We start from the raw sequence: 25,885 nt of genomic DNA, 5'->3' as shown, positions 1-25,885 counted from the left end.
CTTAATTATGTCCTGTTTTTCAACAAGTACTCTTGAATTGAATGCTTTGTTTGTATTGCACAAAAACATGTGCTGTGGGCAAGAGTATTCTCTTGCTTCCAGGTCAAGTAAAGTGTTTTATACACGCATACATCTGGCCTATTCTGTAATGTGCGATTGGGTATGTTAGTATCTGAGCCCCAATATTGCACTGTCATTTCTGCCCCAATATTGCACTTACATAGGAACCAGAAGCCCTAAGAAATGGAACCTTATCTAAGGTTCTGAGAAATTATAAGCCCAGGCATCCCAGAGGACCATCCTTATAGGAAAATGGTGGCTCAGGAAAATGTTAAAATATATCTGGGGGCAAAAAAAAAAAAAAAAAAAGACCATAAAAATTTAAATATGGTATAAATCCCATAATCTCCCACCCCCTAAATCTTTAAGAAAGTATTTTTTGGTTTCCATTAGTAGTCCCAAGGGTTAGGCTGGGGCAAAATAGGGTTTCCTTTCTTGGACGTGCTTTATCTATGTCCTCGTGCCTGGCCAAGCCCTTATAGATTATGGTTCCTTATCGTTTAGTAAGATCAAATTTCTAAATGATGTTTCGTTCCAGTTGAACATTCTTGGAGGCTTATCTCTTCCCTGGCCAGATGCCTGATCAGATGAGAAGCCCGCCATGATACTGTCACAGTGCCTAGAATGGGCTCTTTATCCAGTAGACATCACTGTACTTTTTGATGATAACGAGGGCAGTCTTAACTTGTGTTAAGGCCTGTGTATAGCATTGAAGGTAAGTATGAAGGAGTTGTTGCTATGTGAATATCTTAATCCTGATGCACATTTCAATATACAGTATATCCGTTTAACTATGATGTACATATTACCTGACACCTAGCCATCCTTTTTAGATATGACCTTCATATTTAGGGCAATAACTCTTCATGAAATGGCCTATTTTTTGAGGGCCATGATTGAATTTAGATCCTTTCTTGTAACACTTGCCATTGCTTTGATTTACTTTCGTAACCATTCTAATCATCTGCCAGTAGTTTTGCAGAAAGGATTTCTGGTCTTGGTGTCAGTCAGTTATAGGTAGGATGCTGTGTTTGACTCTTAGGCTTTGAATATATATCTTGATTAGAAACAAAGGCTCAGCATTATTGAATTTTAGTGTCTTAAAAACCTTTCAGCTCTATAAAGGATGAAAATTATTTAGTAGCTAATATTTAGACTCATAGAATAGAATCTTGGGGATCATCTTGTCCAACCCCTTCATTTTATAGATGGGTAGACTCAAGCCCAGAGAAGAAAATGACTTGCCCAAGGACACCCAGCCAGTTAGAGGACGATCTGAGTCTAGAATCTAGACCTCCCAATGTCTGGATGTAAGAAGCTGAGTCTACACAGTTAGTGGTTGAGAATTCCAGGCTGTGTGGTACAAAGGGGGCCTGATTTCTGCTGCATTGTCAGAATGTCTAATGACATTGACTCATCAGGAAAATAATAATTAAAAATAATAAGAGGATTCTTGACAAATGGTTCTCTACCATTCTCCATTTATGTCACGACCCCTATAATATAGCCTCTTAACAAACATTTACTGAGCACCTACTATGTGCCCCCAGCCTATACTAGATACTGCAGATCATAGCCAGATAAGACATGGACTCTGCCCTCAAGTTGCTCACGGTCTACCAGAGAACAAGAAATCCCTGGAAAGCATCATTCAGAATTTCCTATAGAAGGCTAATACCTTTCCTAACTCTGTAGATCTTGATGATGAAAGTGAATCTTCCACTCAAAGATGTGGCTTTTCTCTTGATCATGGTTTATTTATTAAGAGTCCCATAAAACACTATACCTTCCCTTTTTGTGAAAGTACAAGATAATATCAACGGCAAATCAATTTAGGTCATAAACACTTACTGAGAACCTGTTGTTGGCAAGGCGCCTGTGCTAGACACATAGAGATATGAAAATTGAATACGTAAAGCATAGAACAGTTTCTTTTTAATGTCAGGGCAATACTGTTTCATGTCTTTCAAACTTTGTAATGAGAATTATTTTTAATAAATATTCTTAGATAGGGGACCCTTGAAATAGAAGACCAAAATACCTCTATAACTATAATCTAGACTTGTCAGCCTAGGATTTCAAAGTCTCCATTCAGATCCTGTTTTGTACCCCATATCTGTTTTGAGCTTTCTTTTTCCTTTATCTCAGCCAAACCAGCCTGCTTGCCAGTCTCTGCACACAACTAACCCTTGCTTCTGTGCCTTTGCTTGACTAATTCTTCTGTTCCTAGGATGCCTTTATCCCCATGAATCCATGTCCATCCCTGCCATTACAGTCTGGCCCTGAGTTGTCTCCTGCGAGGAGCCTGTGATCAGCATCCCCACCTCCTCCTGTGTCCCTCCCACATGTACATAGCCCAGATGATGGTGCAATAACATTTCTGTGGTATTCATTACTGCTTCCCATTCTCCATCCACATCTTGCTGATCTAGATATAATATCTTATTAAATAAAACAGTCTAGTATAACCAGGTCATTCATCAGACCTTTTAGGAGTGAGTCTCTATATCAAAGATTTCATTTGGGTATTTGTGGGCTGTTGTATGATAGAGAGCAAGATCAGAAACATTGAGATGGGAATGTGACAAGCCTGGAGTCCAGCAGAAAACACAGTCATAAAGCTGTGAGAGATCCTCTCTCTTTCCACTCCCAAACAGGACAAATTTCCTTTAAACATATTTTGATTACAATAAGAGTATATTATTGATGAACTGTCAAGTTAGGGAAAGCAGGGCTCTGCCTGTTAATCATCTCAAGCTTGTTGATCTGCTGTTCTGTAATTCTTTTAATATTGTTTAATGTGTGTGTGTTTTATCTTCTGAACTGACTAAAAGCTTCTTGAGGACAGGGACCATGTCTTTTATTTGCTTCTGCATTTTCATCCCCCCACTTACTCCCAGAGTGCCCTATCAAGCTTGGGGAGGCCTCCCATAAGCACATAAAGACAGGAAATGCAACTTGTGGTTCCAGCTTCATTCCAGCCATTACACTACAGTTTATGTGTATAGTGGCCTTTTGCCTTCATGACAACTCGATGAGGTAGGTATTTCTATCCCAATTCTACAGATAAGGAAATTGAAATTCAGAGAGTTTAAGGTCTTACTGTTAGTGACTGTGGACTCAGGGTTAGAACCTAGGTCTGTCTGACTCCAAAACCTGTATGTGCTTTTCACTGTACCACAATAATAACTAATATTTAGGACCTTTGCAGTTCATAGAACTCTTTGATCTACATCATTGTTGTTATTGCTACCACCACTGGTTCTGTCATAGTTACTCCTTACATCATCACTAGGAAGTAGGTAGAGCTAGTATTAGCATTATCCCCATTTCACAGATAGGGAAACTGAGACTCAGACTTGCCCAAGATCACACAACTGGTAAGTGGAAGAGCCAAGGCTCCAAAAAGACTTCCTAACTCCAGATATTTTTGTTTTTTACACTGTATCACATTGATACCTTAATTAATTTGTATAAATGCATGATTTATGGCCAGTTACCACTGGCATCTCTCCAACTGAGGTGTCCTTAATAAGGCCAGGCATTCCATGGAGCCCTCAGAGGAGCTTTCATGTTAGTGGAAGGGTGATAAAAAGGACCTAAAAAATAAATGCTTGAGAAGCATACTTCACAAGTGAGAATTAAAATATGGGGCCCATTATCTCATAGACCAGTTCCTATAATCAGGCCATGAAATTAATGTTAATTATTTCCATCATGAAATTGGAATAGGGATGAAACTGATGGACTTGATTTGAAAATATTACTCCTAGATTTGAAGAAGGTGCTAACTGCTCTGTTACAGCCAGTAGCTTGCCCAGCATCATCCTGTTGTCACAGAAGTAGAGTCATGTTGATAGTGGGGGCAGATGGAGTGGGCAGGGGCCTATCTACCCAGCGTCTTATCACCAATCTCAGTAGAATTCCTCTAGTCCCATCCAGGGTCCTGCTTCTACCTATCCCGATCCTTGATTCCCTAGCCCATCTGACTACCCTCATCCACTGGGTTCCTTTAGACCTTTCAACTTTCTTACCCTCAGTGTTTTAGTCCCAGCCAATTATCCCTTTTTCCTTTTATGTCATTAGTAAGTAGTATCCAGTGTCACAAAATCCTTTAACATGAGCAGATAGAACTAGGGAACTAGGTTGTAAAACTATAGATATGTGGACTATATCAGTGCTAGAGGGAAGTTTTCATGGAACCAGGTTGTCTAGCTGGTTTTCTGCAAAGGCCTCAAGCTCTTCATGTCCTAAAAGGTGTCAGCATCTCCCCTCCAAAATCTGCTTCATCTGCTGTGTTCTTGCTCCAGTGAATTCTATCACCATCCTCTTAGTCATCTGAGCTGGAAGCCATAGGGACAGTCTATTCCCTACTCTATCCTTTACCAGCCCTCTCCCCTTCCAGCAGGCCACAGCCCACATACACTGTACAGTAACATCCTAATGACTGGTCTCTCTGCCGTCAGGATCCCCCTGGTCCAGTGCGCCTTCCACATTGCTGCCAGAGACACTGCCCTATGCAACAGATGGGATGTCCCTTACAGGGCAAAACCTAAGCTCCTTACCATAATATTTTAGACACTTACCCACTCAACCTCAGACTACCTTTGAGCCTTTCCTCCTGCTACTCCTTCATTGACCCTCACCACTCTCCAAACACTGGGCCCTTCCGAGCTTCATGGAAGCAAAGAGATAGAAAAGAAATGGACACAATCCAAAGAGGGATACAAAACACACAAGTAGATGGGACCATACAGAGCCCTTTACACAGTCTCCTATGCCTTCTTTGCCTGGCATTAGATAACTTACTTGTGATGCCATGCCTACCTTCCCCAGGCAGTACAGTCTGCGCTTCGTCTTAGGAGCTACCATGCTGTCAGATACTGTGACAGCATTTACCCCATTATGTACAGAGTTATTTTTCATATGTGTTTCACCTGCTCCTTAAGGACTGTTGTACCCACTCTTCCTTTCCCTGCCTGGCCTATGGCCTATGACCTAGCTCCTGGCCTGTAGGTGTTGAACAGACGTTAAACAACTGAACTTAGTGCGCTCCTGCAGTGCCATTAGGGCAGTTAATCCAGATGTGGTATACTGCAAAGAGCACAAGCCCAAGGTTCAGAAGACCTGTGTCCCAGGTCGAGCTTGGCACTAGGTGTGTGACCTTGGGTAAGTCACTTAGTCTCATTTAATAAACAAGGGGGTTGGACTAAATGATCTCTGAGGCCCCTTCAATTATAAGTTCTATGATTCTGACCCCATTTCTTGGACTAGGAACATCTCCTTTATAACTCAGGAGCCTCGGCATAGCCTTGCAGCCCCCCCATTACTCGGATCATCTTCTGGCGCTAGCCAGAGCTGCTTGATTAGGCTCCTATTGTCTGATCCAGGGAACACTGAGCTGTTCTTACCTCTCCCCAGGAGTTTCACTGTGCCTCTAACACCTCACAGTGCTGTGTGGCTGGCCCTCCCCAGGAGGGAGCCCTTCTTTGTGCTGTCCTCAAGGACAACAGCAAGGAGGCAGAGGGAAAGCAGCTTTTATTGTTCCCCTTCACTCCAGATCCTGCCAACATTGCAGCTGCTGCCATGTGGGTTCTTGGTTATAGACATGTTTTCAGGGGGTGATGCCCATTTCCTTGAGAAATAAATTTTATTTCTCATGTGCCTCTTTGAGGCTACTCTTAAAGTGCACTGCTGACATTTTTGGGGTGGGAGAAGGGCTAGAGTTAGTAACTCAACAGGTACATTTGCCATAATCTCCATGTAATAAATAAGAGCCTATGAAAAGATTAAATAAATCTTTCCTAATGCTTTTTGATTGACTTAATCAATAATTAATCATCTTTAGATGAGGCTGTAACTTGTGGAGTAGATATAATTGGATTAGCTGAAAAGAGGCAGTTGGGGAGCTTTGAAGAGATTAAAATGGCTGTCAATCCCATAATTAAACTGCCACAAACAAAAGCAATGGTGTTTTAAAAAAAAAAAAAAAAAAGAGGAAAGAGAGAGAGAAGGAAATAAAAGGGAGGGAGAAAGTTGGGGAAGGCCAGTTGACTTGGATTGAATCAAGAAGTACTTATGTCTCACTAGAGATTGGAGAGGCAAAATCAAATGTGACAGATTTATTCCGTTGAACAAAATCCATACGTATCAAATCATCCACTTGATTGTCTGCCTGGCCCACCGGGACCCGTGAAATTTTGGCAGCTTCAACTTCACTAAAACAATGATTCCACAAAAGGAAAAAAAGTTAATTATTAAAAACAGAAGAGACCTGCTCCTTGTCCTGAGCCCGTTTAGACCTTGACTTTTCATACTTTTAATTGGCTTAGTAGGTTTGGCCTGTGTGAATGAAGTCTTTTATCTCCCTCTTTTTCTTTCCATGCCCCTTTCATCTTTCCTGTTACAAACACACAGAGAGCTTGAGGAAAAATACTTTGGTTTTTAAAGACTCTTCTTTTTAAAAGGATGTGGATTGGGGTGGAGGGAAGGGGTGTGTGTGTGATGCTGGTGAATACTTTTTTTTTTCTCTCTCTTTTCTCTCGTTTTTCCAGAGAGGAGTTGCTTAAACCAATGGGACTGAAGCCCGACGGGACAATCACGCCTTTGGAGGAGGCCCTCAGCCAGTACTCTGTCATCGAAGAGACCAGCTCGGACACAGACTGAGAACGTCACTTGCCCAGCACTCAGTACTGCTTTTATTAGCATCTTTTCTCTGTAGCTCCAGGGGAGTCTTTTCTCTAAAACATTTATGCCCTTGCTTTGGCTAGAAACACATTAACTGGTTTACTCATTGAGAATCCAGCATATTTAAGAGGTGATCCTGTGTTTTTGCGATACCGAGGCATTCATCCAGAGCTGCAGGTAGATGGAGTGGCAGGGGCTAACCACAGGAAAGAGGAATTCCGTTTCATCAGGATGGAACTGTAGGACTTCATCCTGTAAAGCAGCCCCAGTTGAATCTGGCCGTTCTGTTTGCCAAGGTTCTTAGAAGATTGAGTCGTGGCCTTCCTCTCGCTTGTGAAAGCTGCCCCTTCTGAATCTCTCCAGCAGACGGAGGCGCGTCGGCAGCAGAGCAAGCTGCTAAGGGCTGAGGCAAGTGACCTATTAGATCAGAACCGACTACATGGAAGCCAAGCAGCTGCTCCATAAACCTGGCCCCACTCTTCATTTCAATTTTGTACAAATATGTGGAAATGCACACACAACATGCACACACACAGCCCCAGACTTACAAACAGATTACATTCTAAAAGTTTGTAAGTCCCTTATCGAGAACTTCAGAATACATTTCTCCCTATAAAGGGTTATAAATGATGGTTTAGTTCTGAGGCAGCTACAGATGCCTATTTATTCCCTTATGTACCTTAACACTAGTAGCATAGAACTGAACCCCCATCTGTATCATTGCATGGGAGCATGCATTCTGAGGTCTAACTCGGGGTGCCAGGAACACACATCCTCCAACCCAGCAGAGGGGATGGGGCCTCCCGGCACACTGGGAGTTCTCTCGTGGCCTCCACCAGGGATGGAGGAAGTCAGCAGCACCCATTTGTACATATAGGTCATTCATATGTCACAGGTTTTAAACTGGGGACTGTGTGTGCGCTTGTGTGTGTGTTCTACTTTCTACCGTATGTGATCAGTTTAATGGTAACTTTATTTATTTAAAAAAAAAAAAGAAACACAGATAGTTACTGTTAAACTGATTAAGGCTGTTTATTTTTACTTTTAGAATTGGTCATATGAAGAAGTAGAATATGAATCCTGCAATAGACAGTGGGCCTAGCTAATCAGTGGCTAAAGCTGAAAGGGGTTGGTTTCCTTTTATATATGTATGTATGTATACATATACATACATATATACATATATACACATAGATAATGTGCTTAACCACTGCCTTTTAAAACTTTAAATTAAATAAAACATTGGGGTTGATTCAATTTAGCCATCTGTGTGTGTTTCTTTATAGATACATGGGGTAAACAATATTTCAGAGTTTATGCTTTTCTAAAGTGCTTTCACATCCATTACCTCCCTTACCACAGTAGCCCTTTTAAGGATAGGTAACATACACAGAGTATTAGTGGAAAATGTCATTTATTCAGAGATCCCTTCTCTGACAAAACAACTGTTCAAAGATGGACTTTTTAAAGGCCTTTGAGCTGCCAAAAGAGATCACCAGAGTCTCTTGCTCATAGGAGAGATCCTCAAGAATCTCTCTTTTCACCTCTTTACTAAAATTTGCATATGTTTCTAGCAGGTTATCTGGCTTTCAAGCCCATTAAAAAAAAAAAATGGCAGAGGAGACGGCTGCTTGATAGAAGGCAGGTCTACCAAGAGCCACTGAAGGCCAGCTGAAAACCAGATAGGAAGGTAGGGAGGAGGAGGAGATCTACACCAGGCATCGCAAATCTGGGACGGCCTGGTTCCCAGAGGACACTGGTTGGCCCAGAAGGATCTGTACCTACAATATGGCCCATTGACAAATTCTCAAAGAGAGAACCCAGAATTTATTTTTAAAAACCTAAGTAAATCCAAAATACTCCAGAATAAAAGGCTAGAAAGAATACAATACACTCCCTTTAGGATCTTCATCCAGATAGTTGGAAAAGTGGTAGGTTGCCCATTTTTAACAGTAAATAAAATGAAATTTGGCAATTCATAAATTTAGATTATGTGAAAAAAAGTTTAGACAAAGTATTTTTGTTACTTCATTCTACAAATGCATTTTAAAGTATTTTTATAATTTCTACAGTCCAATAGCTTTCTCATAAGTGTCAGCTTCCCTAAATGAAGATCTGTTTACTGGAATAGCATCTTGCCAGCTTATGCAGGCTAAGTGTTTGAACAGTCCTGGTTAAGTAGCTGTGTTCTTGTGCTTTCAAGAGTTTCACTTTGAGTTTCCCCTGCACTGGGTACTAAGCACTAAGCTTTGTTTTTGAAGAGAGCATTTGCAGGGGGAGTGGAAGGACCTCATTTTGCCCCTGGAAAGAGAACGAACATCTGCTAAGTGCTTTCTACCTGCTGGGCTTTTCAGGTCTCTAATGACATGTAACCTCATCTCATCTCTTGTTAGAGACCTTCTCTGGCAGGCCTCAGTTTCCCAGTGTCCTAGCAAACAGGAGTCCAAGTCTGGCACCTCCCTCCCTCCCCTCACCACCCTGACCACCTGGGTCCTCACCGTGCCTCCTAGGACCCTGGAGTGCTGGAGGGCAGGCATTCTCAGGCCATTTTAAGCAATAACCATTTCAGAAGAACCAGTTTAAGGAATTTTGTAAGCAGGGAGGTAACCTGGAATTGATCTGTGAGTGGAAGAGTTGCTCAGGGCTGGATTTCAAACAAGGACCTGGAATTCTTTAGGTGAGAGACCAGGACTGCAGACCTCCCCCAGACAGATGCTTGCCGAGGTGGCCCACAGTAGGGATGAGGAGAGTACAGTGGCCATCCGTGCTCTTTGGTCCCTCACGTCCACAGCCCTGCTGCTCCGGGGCATGTGAGCATGTACTAAAATAAGCTACTAGAGCTGCTGCTGTAGAGTAACAACTGCCAGATGCTTGGGGCCCCTTTCCCATACCCAGTGGTCCTGGGAGGGGGGAGACAGGTGTTTACTTCCCTCCTTTATAAACAGTGACACTGCCCGAGGCGGTACAAGTACAGTGTATCCCCTTACCACATCAGTCTCACTGCCTCCCAGTACTAGGTGTAAGGTGTCACCTGTATGGACTTCTCCCCACCACCACCTCTCCCATTATGAAAGTAATATATGTTCATTATGAAAAGTTTGGAAAATGCAGAAAATTAAAGTTAATTCACCCAAATCCCACCACCAAGATAATCACTGTTAATGTTTTAGTGTATTTCTGTCCTGTATATTTTCTATGCATATATAATTTATTTTATTACAAGACTGGGATCATACTGTATTTACAGATTTGTATCCTGCTTTCTTTAACATATTGTGAGCATTTTCCCATGTCAATAAATATTCTTCAAAAAGCAATGGCTATATGATATTCCATTATATGAATTGTGGTAGACACTGCTAACTGCCTACCCAATATTATTCCTTCTTGCTAACACACAAGATATCATGGCCCTCACCCCCCAAAAAGGTGCATGGTGCCTTCCTGGGAGATAGCATGAGCCCTGTCAACAGAAAATAGGAAGGACTCCAAGTGAGGCAGATTTGCTCAGCCCTACAGCACCCGTTTATAGAAGCCTCAGCAGCACAAATCATGACATGCTTAGATTAAGTGCCCAGATAATTCTAGGGTTTTTGTCATAGAGAGGCATTTGGCAGTTGCAAGGGACCCAGAGGACTTTTAGAGGTCTGCATATGAAAGAAAAAATGTCAAGGTTTACTGCTATAGAATCCAGTTAGGGACCTGTGTTTCTTGGCGATGCACTTCACAGCGATCCCAGAGGAAACGGGCACACAAGTTTCAGGAGACACAAGCTGTCCGTTCAAGAGAAGATGAAACCTGTCAGAACTACTGGGTGTGTGTCAGCACGATGTGGAGTAGGAACAGATGAATGGTGTTCCAGGAACAAATATGGGTGAGGGAGGGAGAGATTTTTATCAGCTGTCCTTAGAAGGCTGGGGAAAATGAGCTTCCCAGGGAAGACAGGCAGCATTGTGCCAAGCCCAGCCCCAAGTCTTCCAAGAGGGGTTGGGTGGGGAGAGGCCGAAGCCTCAGCGTCCTCAATCAAGCACTGCATGTAGTCCGTCAGCCCTCCTGTGCATCTAGAATAGTGCTAGTTATGTAGCATCCTCAGGGGCAAAAAAGAGTCACTGTGGCCATTTTGTGAGTTTTGTGGTTCATGTGAGCCACAGTTGAGAAAGGCTGTCCTGAAAAAAAGATTGAGATTCTTATCCATGGCTTCTGGAGTCAGATTTAAGTTTTCTTCTAATGCAACACAGTGAAGGTCCTGAGCCCAAGGCTCCAGCTGTATCCCTGGTCTCACAGAACTTTACCTTTTCTGCATGGACCATAATTTCAGCTGTGCACATTTATGGAGCAACTGTGTGCCGGATACTGTGCTAACCACTTTACATACACTTTCTAATGTCCTCTTCATGACACTCTTAGGGAGAACTATTCCAATGATCTCCATATTCAGGTGAGAGAACTAAGGTATACAGAGAGCAAGTACTGTGTATAAGCAACACAGCCACTGAGTAGCAAAATCTGACCTCAAGCCTGTGTGACATACATGTAAATCTTAGACCATGTGTTGCTTTTGCAATCAGAAAGAGGAAATAAAGTCTCACTTATTTGGGAGAAAAAAAATGTCAAGAGACTAAAATGGGAAAAAAAACAATCAGGAAAATAATTTTCACATATTTTTCTTGTTCCATTTCCATGGCTTTATAATAAAATACTTTGAATCCTACTCAGGAACTAGTCTTCAAGACTACTCATAAACAGACCAATCCACATCAATCTGTTCAGTAGACATTGATTGGGCCTCTAGCATGTACCAGGCCCTGTCTAAGGTGCTTGGAGAGATACAAACGTTCCTTTCCCCATGGTGTCCACCGTGTGATGTCCATCACCAACGCCTGCATCAAAGCGCTTACAGAAGACCAGGAACAGGTGCAGCTACCACTGAGCAGGAGGCTCCTGGGGATTGCTTAAAATCTCGTAGGTCATCTCTGAGTGGGGCATGAGCTTGCCATGTATAGGGAAAGCCAAAAGAACTGGTTCAAACAAAAGCTCATAAGCAAAAGGCACAGGACATGTTTGCAGGACGCGAACAGGTAAGTAGGACTGAAACAAAGGTATCCCAGCTGTTATGACGGGACACAGGAGTGGCAACCTGCTGGCAAGGGAAGGACACGATATGAAAAACCTGCCCTACCAAGTACATATCGGAGGGGAACAGACAGTAGAAGAGACCAGACAGACCGTCTGTTGCATCGGGGCCTGGGAGGGCAATCAGAGCCTGGACAGGTGCCGTGGCAGTAGGTGTAGAAGAGCAGGATGGAGTTAAGAGGTCCTTAGAAGCTGGAATAAATTTAATGTGGTCTTGGAGAAAGGCAAGAAGGAGCTCATTTCAGCTCCAATGGGAAGGGTTTTGGGGAGAAGGTAATCTAAAGCAGTGGTTGCCAACCTGCGAACGAAGCGTCTTTGGGTCTGGCAACAGGCAGGTGAAGCTCGGAGTTATTTCAAGGAATCTAAAAATGTGTATGGTCCCCAAGCATCATTTATACACTGAATAACCAGTGGCTTAGTCATGCAGGCACTCCTATTTTACAAATACTGTATATATACATGTTGATGCAATGAATAAAGTTCATTCATAAGCATTACTGAATTCATTATATCTTTTTGCCCATCTAGCTATTAGCTAGATTTTTCTCAGTCAAGATGCTGCTAATAAAACAGCTATCCTGTGGAACGGAGACCCACAACGTTTAGGCTTTTTAAAAAAATTATCATAACTGAAAAGACTTAGAACTCTTAGAAACAAGTAACAAATTCCAACTAGACTCTTCATTCTGGAAAACAAACTGAGGGTCGCTGGAGGGGAGGTAGGCCGGGGATGAAGTAGCTGGGTGACGGGCATGAAGGAGGGTGCGTGATGGGATGAGCACTGGGTGTTAAACTATCTATTGGCAAATTGAATTAAAAAAAAAAAAAAAAAAAAACTCAGGCAGCCCTGGTAGCTCAGCGGTTTAGCGCCGCCTTCAGCCCAGGGCCAGATCCTGGAGACGCGGGATGGGATCAAGTCCCATGTTGGGCTCCCTGTATGGAGCCTGCTTCTCCCTCTGCCTGTGTCTCTGCCTCTCTCTCTCTCCCTCTGTGTGTGTCTGTCATGAATAAATAAATAAAATCTTTTAAAAATAAAAAAATAAAAAGAAAACTCAAACTAGTTTAGTAGTGGAAGAACATGTAGTTAAAGGAAACAGGACATGAACAACCAAGCTGTGGAGAGGATGGAGATGTAATAGGGTCTCAATTACAATCGAAGTCCAAGTCTTGTTATAGTGCAGGAGGAGATAAAGGAATTGATGAAATCCTTTTTTCACAGTAAGTGACTTTTAAGCCTATTATTTTGTCTTCAAAGTGAAAAAAACCTCAACACGAATTTCCTTCTTTGCTGCTGTAACAATTCTAATTCCCTCCTCCTCTACCCTCTGCCTCAAGACAGATAAACTCGCTGGGAATAAAGACAAATTCAGGAAAATAAAACACATACGGATAGATTTTAAAAACCACTACCTCATTTTACCTAAAACACAGACCCTTGGAACTAAAACTTGACAATGGTTTAAGGTCTGACTTCTAGGCGGCTAAAAGAAAAGAGTTACTCCTGTGGTGTTAAAATGAAACCATTCTCACACCAAAACCACAGTAAAGCAATGGAAATTAATGAATTAAATTTCATACTAAAAGTTTACATGAGCCATATGAGGTTACCAACTGTTTAACAGTCAACAAAAAAGAGAGAAACCATATAAGCTAAATAATATAGTCAAAAGGTACATTTTTAAGTATGTGTGTCTAAGAAGTTCAAAGTGATTCTAACTGCAGACACTTCTAGTTAAACAGAACACTTTGCACACCTGCATTTACCTTGACCATCTTCTGGAAACCCATCAAAATGGAAGTAAATGGATGTTTTTAAAGAAGGCTTAAGCCTAATAGGACAGTGAGAATTAAGAGGACAAGCAGGAAAGAGCCATCAACAAAACTTTAGAAACTGGAAATTAGATGAAGCAGGAATAACTGACATAGAAAGAAAATACCAGATACCTAAAAATGAAAGCCTGCAAGAGGGAATCCAACAGCGAGAGGACACATGCTAGAACCGGCTGATAGCAGCCCACAAGAGCTGACGGTCAAATTTTTAGGAAAATTCCAAGCTGGTTAAAAAGAACCATTATTAAAAATTAGGTAAGCTTTGCGCAGTGGCAATATCATAGCCAATGAGGTTTATCTGAGGTACGATTATTGCTAATTGAAAAATTAGGTAAACCTCAATTAACTTATATTTAATAAAGCTAATAGCTGTTCAAAAGTCTTCACCTCCCTATTATGTAACTAGGTCTTATTATCTATGCTCTTGAAGTCAGTCACGTCTATTGCGTCCGGAAGGTGGAACACCAGGGGCCTCCTGCTCATTTCTTCCCAAGTCCTGTTCAGAGACGTCATGATGACAGCTTAAGCTCGGCTCCGGTGGGAGGACTTCCACCCCGGGAATGAGCCAACACTGCAAATCAGGGCTTTTCTCCCTGGCGAGCCAATTAAACAGTTACCAGCACATCCTTGTGATAAACCCTGCAGAACCCCAGAGGGCTCAGGAGTCAGAGGTGCAGGGTCCTTCTGAGCATAAGGGTGTGGGTGGGGTGACTGGCGGTCACCTGGTCTCCCCAGCCTGCTCTGCCTCCACAACCAGGAGATTGCTGGTCTACTCCCGGGATGAGTTCATCCAAAGGTCTCAGGTGCAGAAGACAGGGCTACTTTGCTGCATCCAAGAGAATCAGATAAAATACCTTCTCCCAGTCAATTCCAAGAACACTGGCAGCCAGGACTCCGTGGTTGAGGCAACTAACCCAAACGAAGGATCTAGACAGGCTGAAGGTTAGGGATCTGCCAATGAAGAGGCCAGATGCTGGCTCTTCCCCGCCCAGTGAAGCCACCGCTCCTTTCTCCCTTCCTTCATCGAGCTTGCATTTAACACTAACGTGCCAGGCCTCAGGTACAGCAGGCGCATAGTGAGCAAAACAAAGACCCTGCTCACATGGCGCTGGGACTGCTCTGGATAAAGACAGACACACGCACAGCACAGTGGTGGACGTGACAGCGTGCCCTGCGAGACGCCTGTCAGGGGACCCACAGGCACTGAAGCCGAGGTGGGCTGGGGAGAAGCTTTACTGAGGGCACCAGGGAGGCCTCCATGGCCAAGTGTTATTTGAGCAGAGACATGAAAGAGGTGAAGGAGCAAAGGGAACCCCCGGGGCGGATTCTCTCCGGGCCACGGGAAGTGGGAAACGCAAGTGCAAAGCGGGGAAACAACAGACCCGGAGAGCCCGGGGTTGGTGGAGTCCAGCGGGTAGGAAGGAGACGGGACAGAGTGGCCACCAGGCTGGAACCGGCCCCACACCATACACAAGCAGCTCCCAGAGAGCTTGCAGTTTGGGGGAGGGGGTCACTGACTCGCTCTGAAATAGGAAGAGACACTCCGGGGTCAACAGATATTTGAGGAAACCCACACATGAAAACCACAATCCAAAACGAACAGAGAAGCAAAGAGCCAAAGAAATGGCCTACAAAACTGCGCTGAATTACAGACTTCAACTCCTTTATGAGAATAGAGAGGAAGCAAGGACCTAAAAGAAATCCATCCAGAGCAGAACAATACAATGCAGTAAAACCACCTGATGGCGGGAAGCTTGGTCACCAGACGCTTTGTTTTTAAGTATATGTGGGTAACTCAAAAGCCGAGGACACACGGTATCGGACCCAGGGTATAAATATGACAAATCCTGCAGGAGCCCGAGGAGGAAGCCCTGGCCTTTGGGCTTCCCGCACTTCCCGGGCCTGTTTACACGTGCTTTTCCCTGGTTTTTCAATACATGGTTGTTGTTGTTTTTTTTTTTTTTTTTAAGTTCTCACCAGTCTTCACTGTACTAGGGGATCTCAGGAAGGGGATTTCCAAAGCTTGTGGGAAAGCCCAGCCCTCCCCCTGCGACGCCTTCACCCGCAGCCCTGCCACACCCTGGCCGGCCCCACAGTCTGTGCTCTGCAGGCGACGGCCACCAGCAGGTGAAGGGCTCCGACCGCAGGCTGCCCCGCCCCCACTTCGTCACAATGCTGGGTTGTCACCCCTGCGACCTCCCGGACCCTCCGATGACCCTGTCCCCTTGGGTGCTAGGAAGACCCTAGAGCAGCTCACAGGACCGAGATCTGTTTTACTTACTAGATCACCGGCCTGCTGGGGGAGGACACAAGTCACCACCAGCCAGGGGGAGGCGATGCGGGGCAAGGTGTGGGGCCCCGAGCTTCCACGCTCCCCCAGCCTCCGTGTGGTCACCAACCCCATCCTGGTGGGGTTTATGGAGGCTTCAGGCCACAGGCAGGATTCCATCGGTGGCCGTGGGTGACCAATTCAACCTGAGGCCCCTGCCTGGAGGTCAGGGAGGTGGTGGGTCTGAAAGCTCCAACCCTCTAATCACCAGGACGGAGCCTCCTCTGTCCACCAGTCACCCTCTTAACATAACAAGAGACACCCCCAACTCTCATCCCTTAGGAAATTCCAAGGGTTTTAGGAGCTCTGTGAGCCAGGAACTGGGACAAAGGCCAAATACATATTTATCATAGATTATAATATCACAGCTGCCATTGTCCTCCGCATCCTTATCATCAGGCAAAGTGGTAACAGCAGGAACCACCGTGTGAGAAACACGGGAAGGTCAGACCCCGCACAGCCTTCAGGCTCTTCAGCGGGCCCTCCTCCCGGGAGCCCCCCTCCCCAGCGGTCCCCGCCCTCACCCCTACCTCCCCTCAGAATCCCCCTATGATCTCCACAGACACGTTCTCCAGGGTGAAATGCAAGGCAGGAAGGCCCCAAGGCCCCCGGAACGAAGGCAGAAGTACACATTACAGCTTCACCTCAACATACCAGCAGGTCGGGATTCGCACACCTTTTCGCTGATGAGAAAAATGAGGCTCGGAAAGATGAGGCAACGTGGCCAGTGTCACAAAGCTGCAATTGGCACAGCAGGGATTTCGTGTGTATGTGTGTGAGCCCCAGGTCATGTTTTACATTACTACACCACAACTGCGGCACAGGTGACCCCTAAACCTGCGCGGAACACTGGCTCTCTTCCCCGTGTCTGGGAGGCAGGAAGGAAGCAAAGAAGAGAGGGAAGGGAAGCCATCCTTTACCAGGCCCCGCTTGTCCCCTCAAAATGCTCAGGAATAATTAGACCAAGTGTAGTAAGTACTCACTTGATGATACTAAGGGCTTTGTATGATCACGTCAACGAACCAAACGAGAGTTTGCACACCCCGTTGCAGCAAGCCAACGAGAACAGACACCCAGCTTTTGCAGTGAAGAAAGATAAACTATTCGCTGGTGGGCGCCGCCCAGGAGAACACGGGGTGCTAATGCTCAAGTCCCCAACGCCCTGATGGCTTGCAAAGGAGGGCTTTTAAGGGCAAACTTTGGGGCAGGGGTCTCCTGAGAGGGTGTTCGTCCTTGACTGGAGGCCAGGCGCTCTGATGCCACTTGGTCTGGTCCCCCAGAGGCCTTTTCCATCTCAAGACGCTTGGAATCTGAAAAATATCTTCACTTGCAAGCTAGTGGGGTTGCATCCTACAGGGTCCTCCGTTGGTCCAGAATTGGGGGGGGGGGGCACATGACCTCTAGTGTTCATTCATCTGAGCTGACTTCAGTCATTCTCCCTGCGGTCCTCGGGGCACCCATCGCATAGCCGCTGTTATTTTTCCTAATTTACAGACAGGAAACGGGGATCAGACGGTTAGTCCCTCAGCGGGTTGGCTTCGGGCGGCGCGGACCGGGGCCACGCGCCCCGCGGGGCGGCCTCTCCCTACGCCGCATCTCACCCGGGGGCGCTTCCTGAGCTCCCCGGTTTCCGAAGGTCTTGGACCGGGCGCCACGTGGGGTGTCGGCGACGCGTGCCCGCGGGGACTGGCGAGGCGCCCCCTGCGCCCCCCCGCGCCCCCCGCGCCCCCTCGGCCCCGGCACCCCCAGCTCCCGCCCGCCGTCCCCGCAGGGCCGCGCCTCCGGGGCTGCACCCGCGCCCGCCGCCCTGCACGCCCCCCCCGCCCCGCCGCAGCCCTGCGCGCGCACCTCCGCGAGGCTCCCCGGCCTCCGCCCCCCCTTCCTAGTACCTCCCCAAACAGGAGCAAAACGTGGAGGGGCGCTCCCGGCCCGTGGGCCGCCACCCCCGGCCCGGCAAACACTTCCACGCTCCCCGCCCGGGAGAGGAGGGGGGCGGGGGGGCGGGGGGCACACACACCCCGCCCCGCCCCGGTTTTCTTGGGGTCAAGTCACATAATCTAAGAGGGAGAAAACCCCCGCAGATCTGTGTGACGGCTTTGGGGCTTTGAACCTCTCCATCCTCTAGGGCTGATTATGGCCAAGCGACACTTATTTAAAAAGCATTTAGAATAAAATGATGCACTTTCTTTGTGCCATCGGCTCGCCTGACTTAAAGCACAAACGTCTGAAACTTGTCCCCTTTTTGCTGCAGGTCAGCCCGTCCCGTGGCGGCACCGAAGGGCGGGGCGCCGGGGCGCAGCTGGGGACTCTCTAGGGCCCGTTTGCGGGGAGGGGCGGGAGGCCCGAAGCGGATCGACTGTGTCAACAATCCTCGCTGGGAAAGAGAGAGCTCTTGGAGGCCTCCGCGACGTGAAGTCCAGGATAAATGATGTTCCTGTTTGGAAAGGAAACAAAATGGAGGTGAAATTCAATAAAGGGCGGCTGAAGAGAGAGGCTCCCAAGGCCTTCTCAGCACAGCGCCCAGAGAAATGAGCAAGAGCGGCCCGAGGCGACGGTGCTGTGCGACCCAACAAAGGCCCCGGGCGCCACCGGCCACCGCCCTGCACGGGGCCAGGGGAGCTGGGCTCCAGGGAGGGGAGAGGGGCGGGGTGGGGGTGGGGGGGAGATGGAGGGGCTGGGGGGAGGGGTGGGGGTGGGAGGGAGAGGTGGAGGCGTTGCGGGGAGGCTAGTTGAGAGAAATGCCCCAGGAAACAATGACCCAGCTCTACTCCAGGACCCTCTTAGGCCTTGCCTTTGGGGAAGAGGCAAAACCCATGAGGCGCCCCCTCGGGGAGGGGAGAGGCTGAGTCACTGAGGCCTCCCTCCAGTGCACCGGGGTCCGGAGGCCTGCCGGCTCCCCCCTCTGGCGCCCCAGCTAGCTTCAGCCAGGGGCAGGTCTACCCGGAGTGGCAGCCCTGGCCTGTGCAGCCCCTGACTGCCTAGGACAGCTTTCCCTTCAAGAAGCTCCTTCCAACCCACACCCTGGGAGGCAAGCTGGGATTCCCAGTTCCTGATTTATCGACAAAAAAGAAAAAGAAAAGAAGAAAGAAAAGAAAGAAAGAAAGAGAAAGAAAGGAAGAAGAAAGAAAGAAAGAAAGAAAGAAAGAAAGAAAGAAAGAAAGAAAGAAAGAAAGAAAAAGAAAAAGAAAAAGAAAAAGAAAAAGAAAAAGAAAAAGAAAGAAAGAAAGAAAGAAAAAGAAAGGAAGAAAGAAAGAAAAAAGAAAAGAAAGGGAAAGGGGAGAAGAGAAGAGAAGAGAAGAGAGAAAGAAAGAGAAAGAAAGAGAGAAAAGAGAAGAGAAGAAGAAAAGAAAGAAAAGAAAAGAAAAGAAAAGAAAAGAAAGAAAAGAAAAGAAAGAAAAGAAAAGAAAAGAAAAGAAAAGAAAAGAAAAGAAAAGAAAAGAAACAGAAACTAAGGTTCATGGGGGTGAAGGCCTGGCGGAGGGTGGCGCTCCAGCAAGTGGAAGGGGCTTCAGCTCTGGGCCTCCGCAGCCCAGCCGGTCCTGTGTCCCTTCCTCTGCCCCCATCCCTCCGGAGCCACTTGCCTCAGTGGCTGCAGACACTTTCCCTGGACGGAATTCCTATGGACGGCCTCCCAGAAGAAGTAGCAGGGTTCTCAGCCCCAGCTCTGCACAGATGTCGGTGGGCACTAACCTGAAAATAAGTTGTATTGATTCAACGTACAGAAACTTTTACCTAATCTGACTTGAATAAGAAGGGATCAACCTTAAAAATAAATTAACCAGTTATTTTACTAACAAAACAAGTTTATTTGAGAATAGCGGAGGAATTGCTTTTGGGACAAGCAAGCTACAGTGACCCGCAGGCTATTCTGAAGAGAGGGAGAGAAGGTCAGCTTTTATTAGGTAGGAGGAAACCTGGTTGGGAGGAGACGTTGAATAAAAGTTTGTGGGAGAAGAGTCGGAGGTTGTGATTTCTCACTGGCTGCCAGCTGGTGGGTGATGTACTGTTCCTGTGCAGGGAGGCATCTTCCTTCTTTTTCTTAAAAGCACAAGATGGGGGCGCCTGGGGGTTCGGTCTCTTAAGCGTCTGCCTTCAGCTCAGGTCGTGATCTCAGGGTCCTAGGATGGAGCCCCTGAATTGGGTTCCCTCCTCAGCAGGGAGTCAGCTTCTCCCTCTTCTGCTCCTGCTCCTCTTGCTTGTGCTCTCCTTCTCACAAATGAATGAATGAATGAATGAATGAATGAATGAATGAAATCTTAAAAAAAAAAAGCAGAAGATGAAATCCCTATGTGAAAAATGTCCTCCCTTGTCAAAACAATTCTCATCTTCTTTCTTCCAGCTGGTGATGCAGGCTCTGCGGGGAGTATCTGCCTGCAAGCGGCCCCTTCAGAGCTCCGGTTCCATTTTAAATGAGGTTTCCTTTATTTTCACAAAGGGAATATTTTCTTGCACCCAAACTGAGGCCCAAAGCGTGTGATTCAACAGCTCCATGATGTTAAAAAGCACATTGCTTCACCTCAAAGTTAGCAAGATGACAGAAGTCGCAGACGTCACACCCAGACCCGACAGTATCTAAGATCATCTATCCCTGTGCCTCCCTCTTAAGGGTAAGGGGACTTCCCAAATCCTCCTAATCAACCTGAAGATTCTTTGAATGGAATTGGATCACCTGTGCATCCCTGAACTGACATTATTAAGGGGAGAATAATTACCCTTCATTAATAAAGCCTACACATGTAACCAGGGCTGAGATCAGCTTCCCCTGAAGTCCAGGGTAAGAAGCGGAGACATGAGGGGGAAAAAATCAGATTCTTTTGGAAAGAAGGGGATAAAAGTGAATTCTGAGTAGGCAACCAGGAGTGACCACGAAACAAATGCATCCACTAAAGAGGTGTAAGAAATACATGGACTTTGGCTATAAAGCCACAAGAATGACTAAAATGAAAAAAGATGAACTGTGCCAAATTGTGACCAAGTGAGTTGGCAAAGGAGTAAAGCCACCAGAGCTCTCATACGCAGCTGATTCGAGCTAAAGAGCTAATCCACTCCAGGATCTACGGAAGCTGAATATACATGCTCTGTGTTATCTACCAATGCTACTCCTAGGAATGTACCCATATGTTCACCCTAAGACGTGTGCTAGAATGTTCACGTATTCATAAGCGCCTGAAACTGGGAAGGCACCCAAATGCCCATCCACACTAGATCAGGTAAGTAATTGTGGTATATTCACACAGCAATCAGAACAGACAATCTACACCACACGCAACAATATGCATGAATCTCACAACATAATGTGGAACAAGAGAAGCCAGGGAAGGTAGCACATCATAAAAATGGGAAGTCCAAGAGGCTTGATTCAGTAGTTGTACTATGATAAGAGAATATCTTGTGTTATATTCCCTTTATATAAAGTACAAACCCAGACAACTAATCTATCCGTGTAGACATGAAGCAGTGAGGCTAGAAATTACTCTCGCAGGGTTAGTGAATGGAAGGGAGCATGAAAAGGGCTGGAGGAGCAGTTGTACAATGATGAGATGTGCGCCTGCCTGTGTGTACATTGTATTCTCATGATTTCAAGATAAAGACTCTAGGGCAGCCCGGGTGGCTCAGCGGTTTGGCACTGCCTTCAGCCCAGGTGTGATCCTGGAGGCCTAGGATTGAGTCCCATGTCGGGCTCCTTGCATGGAGCCTGCTTCTCCCTCTGCCTGTGTCTCTACCTCTCTTTCTCTCTCTCTGTGTGTGTCTCTCATGAATAAATAAATAAAATCTTAAAAAAAAGATAAAGACTCTAGAGTCATACAAGCTTGGAACTGAATCCTTGATGCATCAGTTATTCGCAGTGTGACTTTGGGCAAGTGCCTTCACGTCTTGAACCTCATTTTTTCACCTAGTATATGGAGATAATTATGATACTCACGCCATGGGGCTTGAGAACATGAAATGAGGCTGTGCATATAAAATGCATAGCACTGGGGTGCCTGGGGGGCTCAGTTGGTTGGGCACCTGAGTCTTGATCCTAGCTCAGATCTTGATCTCAGGGTCATGAGTTCAAGCCCTGTGTTGGGGCCCAGCATGGAGCCTACTTTAAAAAATAAAATGCATAGCACAATACCAGGCACATAGTAATCAATAGATAGTATCTATTATTATTATCATCATCATTAATAACAACAAAGACGGGGCCTCCTCAGGCACAGCATTGACTCTGAAGGGCCTCAGCGGTAAAGTGAACAGTTTTAGGGCCATTTAGTGATAGGAATTCATTGCAATGAACCGGAGCAGGCAGAAAGGAAACATCAAGCTCCACAAAGTAACCCAGACCGGTGCTTTTCAAATGTTACTAGACATACAAATGCCCTAGGAACCCAGCTAAAATGCAGATTCTGATTCAGCGGGACTGGGTGAACTGATAGTGTGCATGTCTAACAAAGTCCCAGGTGAAGCCAATCAATGATACTGGTCCACAGACCAACTTTGAGTAGCAAAGCTCTAGGTCTTGGAGAATGCAAGAGTTGGAGGAATGTGAGAGACATGGCGGTGGCGGGGTTGGGGGAGGGGGGCTGTGCATGGGAGGTAGTTTTCCCACATGGGGTGGGGACAGATCTAGAGTTATAATGTGGTGCAGCTTCTATAATAAATCCTGTCTCAAAAAATAAATAAATAAATAAATCCTGTCTCGTGTGACGTACCCAGTGCTTCTGCTCCCCCATTCAACTCTAACTGCCATATCTGCCATGAGGAAGTGTCTTCTTTTTTGTTTTGTTTTGTTTCCTTTTTAAATTGAATATATGAGACAGGCAAATTGTCTGAGAAAAGAAGGCAATTAGAAACTTCAGGAAATGAACAGCCATGCACAAAAGGAAATGTAATCACAAAAAAAAAAAAAAGGAAATGTAATCACAGGCAATGACTTGACTCAGATGAGGAATAGTTATTGATCCTAAATTTTTAGAATCAACACATAGACAAAGTAGAGAAGATGTGTCATTACCCAACAGAACTTAGATGTATCAATCTTGACAATATAAAAATAAAAGTTTGAAACGTGGAAGTGAGGAGAAAAGAGCTGAAGGGAAGGCGGGATCACTTAAAAACTCATTTTAAGAAGTGATGAGTCAAAACATCCTGCTTCGATTCTATTATGGTTTAGAGTTTACTAGAAAGAGGACAGACATTTGCCTTGTTCCCTATTTATCCCCAGTCTCCGGAATAGTGTTTGGCACAGAGAAAGTGCTCAACGAGTACTTGTTAAACGAAAGGGGAGCTGGGCGGGGGGTGGGGGTGACTGGGTGGTGGGCACTGAGGTGGGCACTTGACGGGATAAGCACTGGGTGTTATTCTGTATGTTGACAAATTGAACACCAATAAAAAATAAATTTATTAAAAAAAAAAAAGAAAGAAAGGCGAGCAGAGTGTCAAAGCCTAAAGGTACCTTGGAGACCACCTCAGTCCACTCCCTTTATTTTACAGATGATGAAACCAAGGTGAAGAGAGCTACAGGAAGTTGCCCAGATCCCACTGCTATTTTGTGGACAAGCCAGGGATTAAATTTAGATTCTCTAACTCCCAAGTGCTGTGCCCTCTCCCTCAGGCTGCCACCCTTAGCATGAGCCTTCTTCTCGAAGAATCACACTGAGGTTTGGCGGAAGTCCCTTCCAGTCTCAAGAGTGCACCCGAGAGCTGACACACCGGCTACCCTGGGCCACCTGAACTACACCATGGAGCCAAGACCAGGGATGGGAACATCGGTGGGCTGACCCGAGTGTCGCTGACCTACCCACCAAAGATAATCACAGCTAAGAATTTAGTGTCTTCCTCGTCTTTTTTTTTAAAACACATATTTTACTACTGTGATATTACATAGAATTTTATCTACTTTTTTCACTTATTATTAATAACATGAGCCTCTTCTCTGTGATATATTCTGAAACACTTGGTTTTTTAGTTATTTGCATCGTATTGCTTCACATGGTCGTGCTGCCCTTAAGCATTCCTCCATTGCTGGCTGATTAGGTTGCTTACTATTTAAGTTTTTATTATTTGGGCCTTATAGTCATGGCATCTGTAAGAAAATCTTTGTATTTCTTATTACTTACTTAGTATGGATTCCTAGAAGTGGAATTACTTACTGGAAATGAGGAATAAGCATTCTTAAGGCTTTTGTTACATCCAGCCAAACTGCTTTCCAGTAAGTAACCCTATATTTTCTAAGGGACAGTTTGGTGCATCACATTTCTGTGTGACTACATTTGAGGCTCTGACAATTTATTTCATCAAAAAATACCAGTCCTTTGATCCCATGGCCATTTCCCTACTGTGTCTTTCTCTTGTGTCTATACATGGTATCATTCAGGTCATACATGCATTGGATTGACATTGAATAAAAACTCCATAGTGTCTGTACTATGCACTAGATAGTCTAGGTACTAGTGTCTAATATATGGATATACATATATTCTTTAATCCAACTAACAACTTTAAGAAACAGTATTGTTCTTTTCCTCACTTTATAGCTGAGGAAACTAAATACTTAGAAAAGCTGAGGATATTATCTAAGGTCCTACTACCGTAAGTGATAGAACTGGACTTCGAACCCAGGTCCATCGGACTTTTCACCATTAGCCAACAGTTACCGACCACATGTGTGGCTACCAGGGGGGCCCTGGGGCACTGACCGCTCAGAGTGTCTCTGTCCCCATCTCCCAATATCTGTTTAGTCTGATCTCTCATTATTCCCAGTGTGGATCCCACTCCATCCAATCCACCTCCTAAACCATTTATCAAGCAAATGCATTTTGAGCACTTACTGTATGCCAGGTCCTGGGCATAGAGTGGTAAACAAGAGACATGGTGCTGTCTCCATGGAGCTGACAGTCTAGCTGTCGGGAGGAGACAGACTGTATTTGCAAGTGAACAACTGTATCATCACAGATTGGAACAGCACCAGGGAGAGAAGAATCGGATGGAGGGGTGGGAGGTAGATGTAGAAAGGCTGGTATGGGACAGCCTGTCACATGCAGAAGTAAGACTGAAGCTATGAATTTCAGTCCCTACCCTCTTGGACCAAGGCTTATTTTCTTCAAGAAAATTAGAGAGCTATAAGATCCCTTTTGATTTTCAGATGTTTTAAATTCTGAGACATCTCTGCCTAATCCCTTAGAGCTACACCAACTTTGCCGTTTTTCAGTACTTTGGTTCCAGCTCTATATTTAATTCTGCTCTCTGGACCAATGGTCTGTACTCGGTTTTGATTGCATGTGCCACCAGTAACAACCTGAGCTGTACCTTTATGTTTTCTCATTTATGTATCAAATTAGGCACATAAACCCCAGTATTAATGCACACTAGAACCCTCACCATTCGACATAGTCGTCACTGACTACATGTGGCTATTTACACTTAGGGTACTTTAAATTTTTAAAAAATTAAAAATTCAGTTCCTTGGTCGTACACACTTCAAGTGCTGATATAACACATCTCCATCATCACGCAGAGTTCTATTGGACAGTGCTGTTCTCAACTTTTTACCAAAATAGAAATGTTTAAAGGGTAAGATAAAAAATTAAAATAGAAATTCCAATATTTTCTTCCCACACCTCCTGAGATCATCTAGCACATCCCTGGGAGGCACGCAAACCACCCTCTTCCTGAGAGATCACTGCTCTAGATGCCTGATGTATAGAGTGGATTAAAAAACAAAAGCAAAAAACAAAACCCCAAAACTGCCTTCTTAACAAGAATGCCTTATACCCAAGTAAGTGTTCCAATCCTAATATTTCTGTCCCGTCCTCACCTCCCACACATCCAGCCACATTGATCTAATTAGCATTCCTTGAATGC

At 45.3% G+C, this 25,885-nt stretch overlaps 1 protein-coding gene, 1 long non-coding RNA gene and 1 pseudogene across 9 annotated transcripts in view; all 3 read left to right on the top strand.

The window, feature by feature from the left end:
- The window catches only part of RIC8B (RIC8 guanine nucleotide exchange factor B), a 99,431-nt gene extending 91,423 nt beyond the window's left edge, over positions 1 to 8,008 (top strand). For 6 of the 7 annotated variants that reach the window (XR_013389202.1, XR_013389204.1, XR_013389203.1 and 3 more), the window contains one exon: positions 6,615 to 8,008. Coding sequence is in view for 2 of the 7 variants with exons in the window: in XM_077914764.1 (XP_077770890.1) it covers positions 6,615 to 6,726 (112 nt within the window). In the remaining 5 variants the exon portion in view is untranslated. Of the gene's footprint in view, positions 1 to 598; positions 776 to 6,614 lie in introns of all 7 variants that reach the window. The other variant, XR_013389205.1, reaches the window with a different exon arrangement.
- Positions 8,009 to 13,968: 5,960 nt separating this feature from the next.
- On the top strand, positions 13,969 to 14,081 carry LOC144324436 (U4 spliceosomal RNA; annotated as a pseudogene).
- A 4,097-nt stretch (positions 14,082 to 18,178) lies between these two features.
- Positions 18,179 to 24,638, top strand: LOC144323846 (uncharacterized). 2 transcript variants are annotated; one of them, XR_013389199.1, is made up of 3 exons: positions 18,179 to 18,499; positions 20,379 to 21,249; positions 23,516 to 24,638. It is a non-coding gene; the product is annotated as an uncharacterized LOC144323846 (long non-coding RNA). The 2 variants fall into 2 exon arrangements; XR_013389200.1 differs by lacking the exon at positions 18,179 to 18,499 and adding an exon at positions 19,488 to 19,717.
- Positions 24,639 to 25,885: the final 1,247 nt, after the last annotated feature.

This window comes from Canis aureus, chromosome 11, assembly GCF_053574225.1.
Source record: "Canis aureus isolate CA01 chromosome 11, VMU_Caureus_v.1.0, whole genome shotgun sequence".
In the NCBI taxonomy this organism is placed as follows: Eukaryota; Metazoa; Chordata; class Mammalia; order Carnivora; family Canidae; genus Canis; species Canis aureus.
This window is presented reverse-complemented; position numbering and strand designations above follow the sequence as displayed.